Genomic DNA, 14896 nt, shown 5'->3' with positions numbered 1-14896 from the left:
TTGCAGCGTTTCTTTGAGGGCACAGCGATTATTTATAGTTTTCGTGTCGAGGTTGTCCAATCATTTAGGTAATGGTAGCCTCCGCAAGCAAGTTATTCGTAACAATGCCTAGAAAGAAAGAAATAATAATACGGGCTTCCCTTGCCCTCCGACCCTCGGGATCAGTTTCCTGCGTCCTCGAAACCCCAAACACACAAACATAGGAAGCCCAGGTTTCAATATAGGCTAGACAATTTTTTTCTTTGTCCGCTAAGATACATGCGGCTTAGAACAGGTATGGCTTACATTAGTGCCTTCCATTTAGTTCATTTTATCTCGTGTTGAGCAAGAAGGCGTGGTAAGTTTGTTTTCCTACATTTGCGCTGTATCGCGGCTATGGACCAGTCCTCATGCTTTCAGTAAACAGTAATCACTCCTTATCGCCAGATAGCTCAATTCCTCTGATTAAAAACGTTTCTAGATAAGTTATCTGGGATTCTGACCTTAATAACACGACTATAGCAAACTCCTCGGTGTAGCATTTGTATTGACGTTCTCTTTAAACTTTGGTGGCGTGATCAAAGCAATGCCTTGGACTGCTTTTACTCAATTTGCTAAATGGCTTTGATAGAAGCACGGAACAGGTAAAAAAGACTTTATTCTCTGATGTTTTGTTTATTCATGGTTAGAGAGAACCTCCATACTTATCAGCAAAGGGGTAAAACGGGGACCGGGAACCGGGATTCGCCAATAATTAACCGTGATTGCGTCGTGTTGTCTTACGAGCTACTAAACCGAGAGAGAAGAAGACTCTTGAAACAGGGTACCCCCCTATTCCTAAGTTTTATTTTCTGGGCCAGCCTCATCATCAATCCTAAGGTCATAAAGTAAACTAGTCTATACAACTCCCGCCATTTTTATTTGTTTTACGAACAGCGCAATCTCTTCAGTTCTTATCTCGTAGTTACTTACGCTATCACCTCTTTCCTAATTAAAAACGAATCCAAGCGATGTTTTCTAGAGCGTTATCTAAGGCGCCCAGCGCACGGACGGGGAATTCGAGGAATCTTTCGCCACCCAAATCTCACACTTGCTGTGAAAGATCACGACATACCTTCCCTTTCTTCACACCTTGTTCACTCACTTCTTTACCGCCACCTGGGGGCCCATGTCACGACTGATTTGCGTCACACTCTGGCCATGAAATATTGCCTATTATTGCACGGTTATTCAATGGTGTAGGGAACTCTAGAGCGTACCAGGCGACAGGTTCAATTGGATCGTCAGAGCTATCTTCTAAGTGTTTGTAGAGCATACTTGCAACAACAATCGTGACATTTAAGCAAGGCATGAATTACAGTTAGAAGTAAATATTTTACCCCGCTTTATTGCCAGTATTATTACTAAAGTTATGTTTGCCGTTTATAAGTTAGTCTTCCTATTATTTCCTGTATTTTCTTTGCTTTTTATCTGTACCAACGGGGTCTTGTCAATTCTCAGTTATCTCAACAAGGGGTAACAAAAGATAGCTTAGCTACAGTACTTGTCGGCTATCCCGAGCGCTAAGAGATCGCAAACATCCCCAGGCTTATGACTGTTTGATGTAATACCTTTGGCGTGTATTTTTATCCTGACTGGCAACTGGCATGTCCGGAGGTGCACAAGTGAGAGATTTTCTAGCTAGCGTGTCACCGTGTTATCCTCGCAATCACCTGGTGATAACCTTGTGCCCGCCGTATCGCCGTCTAAAGCTCGTAGTGAGTTCACCGCCAGACTGCATCCACCGAGAAAATGCGATTCGCGCGCGTCTAAGTGTTATAAGATCCGTGACGGGATCACTTCACTGCTGGTCCATTACCCGTTTGACTTATTGTCCCTTAGCCATCCCCCTTGTCATCTATACCTCTAAGATCCGGGGCAACTGTTTATTGGGTATTTATCGCGGCAACGATCAATATCTAGACATTAAAACGCATGCGACTTACCGACAGAATTTCTATTAGCACTCCACGCGTCTGCAGCAACTCGGATTGTTGGGAGAATCACTCTTATATCTCTCATTCTCCTCTTACTGCTCCGATAAACTCTCACAACATCGTAGTGTGCATAGGGGTTGTAATCTGTGCGGTGTAGTTGTCGTGCTGTGTTTTTATGCAAACATAGTGCCGCCGCTTTTGTGAATGCACACGATTGCAGAATGGACGCAAGACTCGTGTTGGTCATTGCAGTGTTGGCTTCACGCGCTTATGGCTACTTACTGAGAAAGGTAACGCTTGGCCTCTCCGCCTCTAAGCTGATGTTACTTCTAAGCGGGCTTTCTGGTAGTTTGTCATTTGGTTGGAATTCGTGTTTTTTTAGCCTCGTCGTCTTGCTGTGTTAGAAACAGCGTGCACTATTGAGTGCTATCAATTCCTTATCTCGGCCCGTCCCGAATCGAGATATGACTATGCAAACCCCTAGTAGCCTGCATCCAACCCTCATTATCTTATACTTGTATGCATTTAGTACTCCCCACTCTCCTGGACTGGTACCAAGCTTTCATAATCCAAATATTTCTTGTAGTCGTGGTTTCACTAAACAAAATTTATTGCAAATAGAATAACGAGAAAACATTTACTCACGTCTCTCGTTTGTTAAATAACTCTGGTGGAGTTTGTTTTCTCTAGTTATTGCTTGGTAAAATATTCATCATTGATTGACCTCGTGACCCAACGTCTTTGAGGAGACTTACGGAAGAGAGCCTTTCAATCAATGCAGAATGAACCTCTTGTCACTGACTATTTAGCAGAGTGCTATCCCGATTTGCGCGCGTGTTTTATCCTACTAACACTGCATTATTATGGCAATTTTTAAAATTTATTTGCGTCCATTTATTACCTCAGCCTTTTAGTGACTTCGCACTGTTTGAAAATCGGGCTATGATGAATCTACCCCGTGGAAGTCGATAAAATTGTGTAAAGCCAGAATATAATTATGAACCTTGTGACAATTGCAGAAAGAAGTATCTAGAACATTGTAGAATTTTTGTGCCGGTATTTGATTGATTACTCTCTTTTACGGTGTTGCACTGGGGGAGACGATTGTACGCTTAACTTGTCATTGTACTCTCCCACTTAAGAGATAGGGCATTCGATTCCCTTTAGGAGATTATATGGCAAATTTTCTAGCCTGAGTATCAGGCGATTTTATTTTTCAACAGTTGGAGAGAAAAAAATAAAAAAGTACGCCTGACAAATACTTGACGCGACGCCTGCCGCTCCTTTTCAGGACACTGTCAAAATACGTCGGCTGTCAATTTTCCAATGACTCGCGTGGTGGCACAATGAAATGCCCAAATCAAATTATAAACAGCATTTATCTAAAACAAAACTACATTGGTGTTATATGCAAGGGTAATAATTTAATAACGACAAACCCCGGTGAGGGTAACTTTATCCTAAATGATTTGAAACCCAAAGATAATTCACGGCTCAGGAGATTTACGATTTAAGTATATAACTGCAGATGCACACATCACTAAATTACTACAGGATATTCACATCACCAATTTACCACAGGCTTTTTCGTCTAAATAGACAAACTGCTGCTTGAACACAAATGCCCTTATTTGATAAGCTCACCCAAACAACAGCTCGCGGGAAATGCCGCAAACAATCCCAAGCATTCTTCGTTCTCTACGAATAAAAAAATAATAATTTGATGGCTACTACTAAAGATGTCCGTAGTATTAAGCAGCTTCTATGACATCCAGCGCCTTTGATATAACTAGTAGATCTTTTGAACATCTAACCTGAGTATCAGGCGAAGTTTTTCAGAAGAAAATGAGGGGAGGAAAATATTTTTTTTAATGTTATAGAAAACGATTTTTCTGATTCTGCTAACGCAAGCTATAAAAGGACTTTTGAGTCCGCCATTACTCTGAGAACGAGTAGTCGACGGGCTAGGGTACTATATATAGCTAAACCAATCAGCGCGTCCCATTCGAGTACCCTTTGTTTTTTTTACCAATCAGGAGCCATGCCGGAATTCGGCATGAAAACATGCGGTTTGAACAGCACTTGTATCAGGCCCTAGTCTTGTTTCTCGCCGGCGCTATAGAAACATAGGAGGGCCTGATACTCAGGTTACAAATTTTCAAAATGTAAAAATCCCTGATTCGTGCCCTGTGGAAGTCTGGGTGGTCTGGGTCTCGGTAGCGCGTTCGTAAAGCAACGAGCTGTTTATTGAATCAAGATGATATGATGAGCCAGGAATCGTCTAAAGGTGGTATATATCAACTCGCCTGGCATATAGCCCTAAGCCCCCAGATAACACAAGTCGTCTTAGCGTGCTCTGCCTTTAATTATGCCTTGATAAACACTATATATTTTATCTTATCTTTACGACTGATGACTACCCAGCTTTCTAACCCCACTTCCGATACGTCTACTGCGTCAACAGTAAAGTTATTTCCAGTACCTGAGCTCGCATACCCAGTTTGTTATTACATTAAGTAGAGTTTAACACCTTGAATATAAGGCGCTCTTTTTCCCCTACGGTGATTAAGACTTTGCGAAGAGTTTGCTTTAGTTATGAGGGTGTAATTGTTTTACAATGCGATTTATGTAGAGTCAAAGCTAACAATAAACCAGCTTTGTGTGCTCGGTAAACACACGACTGGCACATTCTTCCGGCGGCTCGCATGATCCAATAAGATCAACAAACGATCTATCAATGAATGAACATTCTGTTGATTTTAGCTTTTGTAATTTATTAAGAAATAAATGCTCTAATGCCTTTTAAGAAGAAAAGGTCAGATGGTTTTTCAAAGATGAGAAAATAGAGATTTTGAGTGTGATGGAGGAAAAAGAGAGTTAAGATATTGATATTTGTATAGAAATCGGCATGAACGATGAGGAGGAATATATGGTAATGAATGTGTGAGGGGAGGGGGGGCGAAAAGGGTGGGGGGAGGGTGGACGAAAGGGAGTAATTAAATAAAACCTATACTACCTCACATGTTACGTTATTTTTGTTATTCCATATAAGGAACAAATATGGAGAAATCTAGATACGTGTTTTCGAAATAACCATCTATAGTCAAAGTTTAAGTACTTCATTTACGAAATTAATTATAAAAAAGCACATAGCTTCCCCTAAACAGATGATGTAAATGGCTACTTTCTCACATTGCGGCTGACAAGAAGTCTTTAATGTTTTCAGGAGAACGTTCAAGGCCTTCGTTGCAATGAGTGCAAGCCGTCATACTTCAACCTTGACTCTGATATGCCAGGGGGGTGCATGCCTTGCTTCTGCTTTGGAGTGTCTCAGGAATGCAAGTGCGCCAGGACCTTCAGGGATAAGGTAACTCCCCCGGATCACAACCTGTATTTTGGATTGGTTTAATTACGGCAGGACTCGGCCTAAGCTGCCCTTCTGTGATGCGACTGTGACCTTATCATGGCCGTGGTGTTAGCTTAACGTGATCATGGCCGTATGTTAGCGTAACTTGTTTATATCCGTGATGTCACCGTGACGTGATCATGTCCGTGATGTCACCGTGACGTGATCATGTCCGTGATGTTACTGTGACGTGTTCATGTCCGTGGTGTGACCTTGACGTGATCATGTCCGTGGTGTGATCTTGACGTGTCATGTCCGTGGTGTGACTGTGATGTGATCATGTCCGTGGTGTGACCTTGACTTGATCATGTCCGTTGTGTGACCTTGACTTGATAATGTCCGTGGTGTGACCTTGACTTGATCATGTCCGTGGTGTGACCTTGACGTGATCATGTCCGTGGTGTGACCGTGACGTGATCATGTTCGTGGTGCGTGGTGCTGTCAAGGCCGTTGTGTGACTGAGACATTATCATGAATGTGACATTATCACGGCTGTGCTGTGACCTTGACGTGACGGTGACTGTGAAATGGCGTGACCATGGTTGTGATTTGACGGTCATGTGACCTTGACTGGGTGTCGCTTGGCCTCACAACGAAGTAACGAGGATAAATACCGTTCATCATACATATAAATAAATTTAGATTTTTCCGCGCCAGGTGGTCCTTACGTACCGCAAAAGTACCGATAGTACCGACAGTGACCTTCGCCTCGGCGATCTCTCGGGAGACACCATCGCTAAGACAGGGATCCTTGTGGTCGGGGTGCCGCCCCAATACGTGTTTAACCGGTTTGACCGGTTGGCGCGGAAGACGTACTATTGGTATCTGCCAAGTCAGTTTAGCGGGGAGAAGGTAAGAGAACATGCACTCCAATAACGGCTGTTGCTAGGAGTGGGTGCAAAGGGTGTGTAGCTAGGTGCTAAGGGTGTGTAGCTAGGTGCAAATAGTGTGTAGCTAGGTGCAAAGGGTGTGTAGCTAGGTGCAAAGGGCATGTAGCTAGGTGCAAGGGGTGTGTAGCTAGGTGCAAAGGGTGTGTAGCTAGGTGCAAAGGGTGTGTAGCTAGGTGCAAAGGGTGTGTAGCTAGGTGCAAGGGGTGTGTAGCTAGGTGCAAGGGGTGTGTAGCTAGGTGCAAAGGGTGTGTAGCTAGGTGCAAAGGGTGTGTAGCTAGGTGCAAGGGGTGTGTAGCTAGGTGCAAAGTGTGTGTAGCTAGGTGCAAAGGGTGTGTAGCTAGGTGCAAAGGGCATGTAGCTAGGTGCAAAGGGTGTGTAGCTAGGTGCAAAGGGTGTGTAGCTAGGTGCAAAGGGTGTGTAGCTAGGTGCAAGGGGTGTGTAGCTAGGTGCAAAGGGTGTGTAGCTAGGTGCTAGGGGTGTGTAGCTAGGTGCAAAGTGTGTGTAGCTAGGTGCAAAGGGTGTGTAGCTAGGTGTGGGCGCAAGGGGCTTATATTTTGCATACGATATTTACACCTGTACTTGTCTTACAAGTTTCACTATCAATCACTATCGATTAGTATCGATTAGTTCCGATTAGTATCGATTATTATCGATCATTACCGATTAGTATCAATCATTATCGATTAGTATCAATCATTATCGATTAGTATCAATCTTTATCGATTAGTATCAATCACTACCGATTAGTATCAATCATTATCAATTATTATTATATAATAATAATATCGCCCTTATGTTACAGTGCTTCGTTCTAGTGTCACGTGACATTTTCTATTGTCATGTTCTCAAGTTCGTTCTCCCGTTTTTCTTGCCGCTTATTTGACACGTGACGTGGTTTTCCTACAGATCACGTCTTATGGCGGCACACTCAAGTTCTCTTTGTCACATGATATGCTACAGGGCGGCAGCCTCACCAGAGAGCCGGACGTTATCATCAAGGTAAATTCAACAGATTTGTGTGACCACAGATATTTTGTAACATGTAGGTGTGCAGTCCCTTGGCATGTTGTCTTCACGTCTAAATGCATGGGAGTATTCTAAAATATCATATATATTTTTTAGAAAGGTTTGTACGGTTGAAAAGCGATCTACGTTTTTTATAATAAATTTCAGGCTTTGTAAACCGTTGGGGCCGCGTCCGCACCTAACACATCTCACAGCCTGAAAATGATGCTGAAACTAATTTCGATCACTGTATTTGTTTCTGGAACTGTTGGGCCTGTATCCGCACTTGATTTCAATCTAATAAGTGTGTTTGTTTTCCCGAACCGTCGGGATCGCATCCGTAATTAACCCTTGTCGTAGCCAACATTCCTTCCCGATCAGAGGCTTGTTTTGGTGACCCGTTGGAATACTGTCCACAAATTTCTCAACCTTTAATTTTTGTCAGCTTTGTGCGTTTGTATTTATTCAGGGACGGGGACTAGTTCTGGTCCATAACATGCGATTCCCTCCCCCGGGTGGACAGGAGACCAAACATCAAGTCAAATTTCTCGAGGTAAGCATTCAAAGAATCTAACACTCGAAGATTCTGGCACACGGTGATGGTATCATGATTCTCTCTGTAGCCGTTTTGGAAGTTCCCTGATGGCCAGGAAGCGTCCCGTGAAGATATGATGATCACCCTGTCTGCAGTTGACCAGATTCTCCTGCGTGCGACGTATGGCACGACTACCTATCAGGCCAGGTAATCATCCCCAAGCGTCTCTACGCCTTTGAAGGCGTAGTAGTGTTACACGAATCATCTAATGCGTTGGCTTATTCTTCAACCTTACCAAACCCCAATGCCTAATACTACCAGCACGCTAACACAAAACCCAACTTATGCTAAACTTTAACTAATGCAACTCAACTCTGTTTCGGTATATATGTTTATTTGTTTTTTAAAGATTCTGCCTAAAAATATAACCCCGGGTTTACACCCCTATCTCCTTACCCAACATAACCGTAACCCAAGAACCCAACTTAGTAACAAGCCAAGCCTTATGCTCAACACGAAACCTAACCATAACCCCAATACTCATCCTTACTCTAAGTCTTATTATTAAGCACAATACAAACAAACGACATTATTTGATTTGTTAATGCACTGCATTTGACGTATGCACACCAGGGGCGGATATCCATCCCCCTTTTTGAGCTAGAAAAAAAATGAAAAGTCACTCTGTTTGAAGAAACTACGGAGAATGTACTGTCCATGTGCCATCGCCTATTTGACTTTGATGATTCGACAAATTCAATTCGGCTTGAAGTATTGTTAGATCTATGTGACCTCCCAAGAACCATTGGATAAGTTATAAGCCGTCTATCCGGCCATTATCCACCCCTCATTTTAAAATCCTGGATCCGCCACTGCGCACTTTTCTTCTTTACTCACCAAGTTGTCTACAGTTTTGTGTTTTGTCGTCTGTAGTTTAAGCAGTGCATCGATGGATGTGGCCGTGCCCCAGAACACGCTCAAGGGCCAGGTGTACTCGGTGGAACAGTGCACGTGTCCTCCTCAGTACTCCGGTCTGTCTTGCCAGGTAAGACACAGAATGATTTGGAATCAAAGGTTGTTTCAGGAAGACCAGAGACAAATGGGTCAATAGGAAAAGACAGGTCTTGTACAGAGACGGGTGTAATGGGGTGAGGCTGGGGCAAGGGGTTTGTTGTGGCATGGTGTTTAGTATATATTTAACAATAATTCGCCGAAGGCGAAGTGAATAGCGGTGTATTTTTGCTGATGTTCGTATCTTTTTGAAGATTTTGCTCGCTCTGAACATTGAGGCCACCAAATTCATTCTGTGTTTCCACACAATGCTTTTAACCACCAGAACTTTATTATGTCTTGGAAAAATTATTTCAGGTTGAATATGTATACTTGACTGTGGCTTTATATATCCAATGTTACTCTAAATTAAACTTTTGTTATTGTATAATGGTCTTGTGTTTAATGCTGTCTAACCTGCATGATGTTGGTCCTCTCGTCTAGCGTTGCGCACCTGGCTACACTCGTGTCAAACCTGGCCCAGGCTTCTCCAAGTGTACTCGGTGCAAGTGCAATCGACACAGCTTGGAGTGTGACCCCGAGACCGGCAAATGCATAGTACGTAGCTCCCTAATGGCTTGGCCACTCTGCATGACCTCCGGTCTTCTGGCATGTTAAGCGCGTTATGTTACTATGCAGTTAACACGATAAAGACTTGTCCAGACTTGTGGATATAAATATAAGTGACAAATTCAACTGAAGTTTTCAATATTCAAAATAAATCGTCAAAGAAGTTAGTTTCGGGCAGCTCATTTATATAGCAGCTAACTTATAAAGCATTCCGTGTTAGACTCGTTGCTACTTCAAGCGGGATGGGGCCGTATTTCGTGATATGCACATTTTTCTCCTCAATTCCAGAACTGCGATCACAACACCGCTGGTGATCGCTGCGAGAAGTGCGCATCAGGTTTCTATGGCGACGCTACCCAGGGGACCCCCGTAGATTGTAAGCCTTGCTCCTGTCCGCTGACCATAGCGTCAAATCAGTTCAGCCCTACGTGTCGCATCGATTCAGATGGCGCTCCTACCTGTACAGCATGTCGACCTGGCTATACCGGACGCGATTGTGGAAGGTAGGCATACAGGTTAATGTGTGTTAGAAAGGAAACCTGGATAAATCGATCTTGACTGTCTTGCTTATACCGAGCGCAACTGTGGAAAGTAGACACTTAGATCCATATGTATAGCAAAAGATAACTCGATCATGTCGATCCTACCATACTGGACTCAACTGATGAAGGTAGTTACAATCAGTGAACATTTATTTGTTGATTCCAACCCCGGGGACATCACTAGGGACAAAAGTTGTGCAAGCGAATGTGATTTTATTATGAGAAAAAAGTTCACTACTGTATGTTGACAACACCTAATTCTGTTTTTAGATCATGTATTGTCTTGATTTTTGTTTCAGATGTGTCCACGGATATTCTGGCAACCCTAGATCTCCTGGCGGCAAGTGCGAGAAAGTAGCAAGTAAGTGTGAGACGACGTTTTCTCCTGGATCAACTCCCCCCCCAAAAAAGTTATCATATATATATTATTCCAGAAAAAAAACATCCCCCTCATTGAGGGAACTAGAAATAACCCTTTATTACAGTAAATTTACAGGAAATCCCATGCCGTATGGAAACCAGAGTTTTGGGAGTCTTCTGAAAATAATCACAACTCCAAACTCCTAGTCGAAAAACCATATTTGGGTTCTTCTGAAAAAAATCCCTATAAATCAAACCTATAGGTGCATTACCATATAAGGGCATCTTCTAAAAAAATCCCAATAAATCAAACCTATAGGTGCATTACCATATTAGGGCATCTTCTGAGAAAATCCCTATAAATCAAACCTATAGGTGCATTACCATATTAGGGCATCTTCTGAGAAAATCCCTATGAATCAAACCTATAGGTGCATTACCATATTAGGGCATCTTTTGAGAAAATCCCTATGAATCAAACCTATAGGTACATTACCTTTTTAGGGCATCTTCTGAGAAAAGCCCTATGAATCAAACCTATAGGTGCGTTACCATATTAGGGCATCTTCTGAGAAAATCCCTATGAATCAAACCTCAAAGGTGCATTACCATTTTTGTTGTCTTCTGAGAAGTTCCGTATTAGGGTATCTTCTGAGAAAATTCCCTCCCTTTTCCTGACTGCAGAATGCTTAGAGTAATTTAATTACGAGACATTACAGAGCGCCAATATTATATGAGCTCACAATGAGTTCATAAATCTCTATCCCTTCAGAGGAGCTTCTTCCCAAGGCCGTGATGTGGCCGCTGTACCGGCGTGACAGCGAGGGCACAACCACCATCTTCTACTGCCTCTCTGACGGTAAACGCCCCTTGACGGTCACGTGGTCGCGCAATGATGACCGTCCAGTACCTCCACGGGCGCTTGCCGACAGTCGCGCTCTGCGCATTCCGAATGTTAGCAAGGGTGACGAGGGGGTGTACGTGTGCACGGTGAAGAACGCCTACGGACAGCATACAGCGAAAGGAAGGCTCAGCGTACTAGGTAAATATCTTATTCAGTTGTTCGGAGAAAGGGAGGTATCACATAAGTAAGGGGTAGATAATGGACGCGAGTGTTTTATGGGATTTAGGGCACGAATTAACAAAAATCGTCGAGTGCGTTAGCACGAGATTTAGGGGGTTCAAATGGAGGGCGCTGATTGGTCGGGTGGCAGTGATCATTTTCTAATATCAGTAAGAGTACACGCTTAGATCCGCTTGAGAATCACTAATCTATGTTGTGTCTTCTAGCACGACCTCGAGAGCCAATCGTCGTGAGCGTCTCTCCCAAGACTCTGAACTTAGCCTCGCGACAGACTGCACGCTTCGTGTGCAGGGCAAAGAGTAAGACGTATGCGACAGTGAAATGGAGCAAGGGATTGAAGGGCACGCTGCCATCCGGGGCGACAGACAAAGATGGAGTGCTGACTATCCCCTATGCAACTCGTATTCACACTGGCATCTACACGTGCACGGGGTCTAATCAGTACAGTTACGACCAGAACAGCGTACAGCTCAGAGTGGCAGGTAGGTTCGCGTGTACATAACACCAGCATTTACACGTGCCATAGGTCCCACCAGTACAATTATGACCAGACTGTGACGCAGTGCCAGGTATAGAAAATATACAAGGATAGCGGGGTCAACAAAGAGAGTTACTGTCAGAAGACGATGGCTGCTCTGCATACTGCGGCAATCAAAATATCCAGATTGGACAAAGATCGATGATTGGCTTGACTTAGATGCTATTAGTCAATGTCAACACTTTTAGTACGCCACTGAGCTAGATTTACGTACGGCTCACTAACGGACAGCTCGAACCTCCAGTACGAGTATCGAGGTGCTTACCGTTAACCTCTCTTTGTTCTCCTCAGCTCCCATTGAGCCCCAAGTGTCTATCCTGCCACGCTTCATGACGGTTGACGAGGGCGAGGTGGTCCAGTTCCGCTGCACCGCGAGGGGTTTTCCTTCGCCTGTGATTCAGTGGTTAGGAGGGCCCGGCGGACAACTCCCCAAGGAATCAGTCATCTCGGACGAAAACCGAGTATTGACAATCCCTCAGGCTAAGAAGGCGCACGAAGGGGAGTACTTCTGTACCGCTAGAAACGAGGGCGGGGTCGGTACCATGCGGACCATGCTTTATGTCCGAGGTGAGTTTTGTCGGGAGATGGGTAGATCTTGCGCCCACTGGCATAATGACTTCCGTCAAGCTGAAGAGAAACTGTAGGTTAAGTGATAAGCAGTGTAGTGACTTGTAGTATCTAGATAGTGTTTGCGGATTTTGCACCCAATAGCCCAATACATTTTTAGTCTCTTTGTCCAATTTGCCTATCCACACCTTGAAAAACACTGCGAAGTTTCTCGACCTACATGTCAGCCATAACAAATTGTGGGCAAGCTCGCAGTTCCAGGTCACATAGAAAATGGCCCATTTCCTCTGTAAGCATTACAAGTTCTAAACAACTTTATTTTTGGGTTTTTGAAGCTGCCGGAAGTATTCCTGTGATCTCCGTTAAGCCGAAGTCTCTCACGGTGACCGAAGGCGACGATGCCGAGTTCGAGTGCAAGGCGACCGGGAACCCTGTGCCTAGTATTCGTTGGGCCCGGGTCGAGGGCTCTTTTCCCGATGGAGCGACCACAATTAATGGGGTGCTGCGTATAGAGAGAGCCCGGATAAAAGACGAAGGGACGTTTGTGTGTACTGCTGCTAACAGGTTCGGCGCAGTGGCAGACAGCGCGTCGCTTGTAGTGGAAAAAGGTAACTTCATAAAAAAAAAGAACAAATACAGCAACATGTCAATAGCAATAATTACAAGCATAATTACAAGTGAGTCAACGAAAATTAACAGTTTTAACAGCAACAGCAACAATATTATCATCTTCAACAACAACAGGATCAACTACAAAATTCCACAGCTAGAACTGGTTCAATGAACGATATTTATAGATCATCTACGTACAATTTAACCTCCCTAAAATCGAGATTACACAAGTGTAAGGGGATCATCTCCCTTCCTACAGATACGTCCGTTCCACCGACCGCCCAAGCGGACCCGAAGTCCCAGCGAGTACACGAGGGTGCCATGGCCATAATCACATGTAAAACCACAGGGGTTCCAAAACCTTCCCTGAAATGGAACCGTGTCGGAGGCGTCCTGAACTCCAATCACGTGATTCAAACCAACCAATTAGGGATTGTGAATGTGACAGAGCAAGACGAGGGGATGTATGTCTGCATCGTGCAGAATAAGAAGGGCGTACAACAGGCGACCAGTGTACTAGAGGTCATAAGTAAGTAAGGGTGGGAAGAGGAGGGGAGGGGAGGGCGTACAACAGGCGACCAGTGTACTGGAGGTCATAAGTAAGTAAGGGTGGGGAGAGGAGGGGAGGGGAGGGCGTACAACAGGCGACCAGTGTACTAGAGGTCATAAGTAAGTAAGGGTGGGGAGAGGAGGGGAGGGGAGGGCGTACAACAGGCGACCAGTGTACTAGAGGTCATAAGTAAGTAAGGGTTGGAAGAGGAGGGGAGGGGAGGGCGTACAACAAGCGACCAGTGTACTAGAGGTCATAAGTAAGTAAGGGTTGGAAGAGGAGGGGAGGGGAGGGCGTGCAACAAGCGACCAGTGTACTAGAGGTCATAAGTAAGTAAGGGTTGGAAGAGGAGGGGAGGGGAGGGCGTACAACAAGCGACCAGTGTACTGGAGGTCATAAGTAAGTAAGGGTGGGGAGAGGAGGGGAGGGGAGGGCGTACAACAGGCGACCAGTGTACTGGAGGTCATAAGTAAGTAAGGGTGGGAAGAGGAGGGGAGGGCGTACAACAGGCGACCAGTGTACTAGAGGTCATAAGTAAGTAAGGGTGGTAAGAGGAGGGGAGGGGAGGGCGTACAACAGGCGACCAGTGTACTAGAGGTCATAAGTAAGTAAGGGTGGGAAGAGGAGGGGAGGGCGTACAACAGGCGACCAGTGTACTAGAGGTCATAAGTAAGTAAGGGTTGGAAGAGGAGGGGAGGGGAGGGCGTACAACAAGCGACCAGTGTACTGGAGGTCATAAGTAAGTAAGGGTGGGGAGAGGAGGGGAGGGGAGGGCGTACAACAGGCGACCAGTGTACTGGAGATCATAAGTAAGTAAGGGTGGGGAGAGGAGGGGAGGGGAGGGCGTACAACAAGCGACCAGTGTACTGGAGGTCATAAGTAAGTAAGGGTGGGGAGAGGAGGGGAGGGGAGGGGAGGGCGTACAACAGGCGACCAGTGTACTGGAGGTCATAAGTAAGCAAGGGTGGGGGAAAGGAGATGAGGGGAGGGGAGGGGAGGGCGTACAACAGGCGACCAGTGTACTGGAGGTCATAAGTAAGCAAGGGTGGGGAAAGGAGATGAGGGGAGGGGAGGGCGTACAACAGGCGACCAGTGTACTGGAGGTCATAAGTAAGTAAGGGTGGGAAGAGGAGGGGAGGGGAGGGCGTACAACAGGCGACCAGTGTACTGGAGGTCATAAGTAAGTAAGGGTGGGAAGAGGAGGGGAGGGGAGGGCGTACAACAGGCGACCA

At 45.0% G+C, this 14896-nt stretch overlaps 1 protein-coding gene across 1 annotated transcript in view; it reads left to right on the top strand.

Annotated features, from left to right (window-relative positions):
• Window positions 1–14896, top strand: part of LOC5507167 (basement membrane-specific heparan sulfate proteoglycan core protein) — a 70841-nt gene that overhangs the window by 42117 nt on the left and 13828 nt on the right. The window contains exons 39-52 of the mRNA XM_048725035.1: window positions 5182–5322; window positions 6019–6213; window positions 7158–7250; window positions 7726–7809; window positions 7880–7998; window positions 8725–8836; window positions 9286–9399; window positions 9700–9914; window positions 10253–10314; window positions 11086–11355; window positions 11604–11879; window positions 12227–12502; window positions 12838–13110; window positions 13374–13643. Coding sequence (XP_048580992.1) covers window positions 5182–5322; window positions 6019–6213; window positions 7158–7250; window positions 7726–7809; window positions 7880–7998; window positions 8725–8836; window positions 9286–9399; window positions 9700–9914; window positions 10253–10314; window positions 11086–11355; window positions 11604–11879; window positions 12227–12502; window positions 12838–13110; window positions 13374–13643 — 2500 coding nt within the window. The remainder of the gene's footprint in view (window positions 1–5181; window positions 5323–6018; window positions 6214–7157; window positions 7251–7725; window positions 7810–7879; window positions 7999–8724; window positions 8837–9285; window positions 9400–9699; window positions 9915–10252; window positions 10315–11085; window positions 11356–11603; window positions 11880–12226; window positions 12503–12837; window positions 13111–13373; window positions 13644–14896) is intronic.

The sequence above is a fragment of the Nematostella vectensis genome, chromosome 3 (assembly GCF_932526225.1).
Source record: "Nematostella vectensis chromosome 3, jaNemVect1.1, whole genome shotgun sequence".
NCBI classification, from domain to species: Eukaryota; Metazoa; Cnidaria; class Anthozoa; order Actiniaria; family Edwardsiidae; genus Nematostella; species Nematostella vectensis.
Note: the sequence above shows the minus strand (reverse complement) of the source record. Positions and strands in the feature narration are given on the sequence as shown.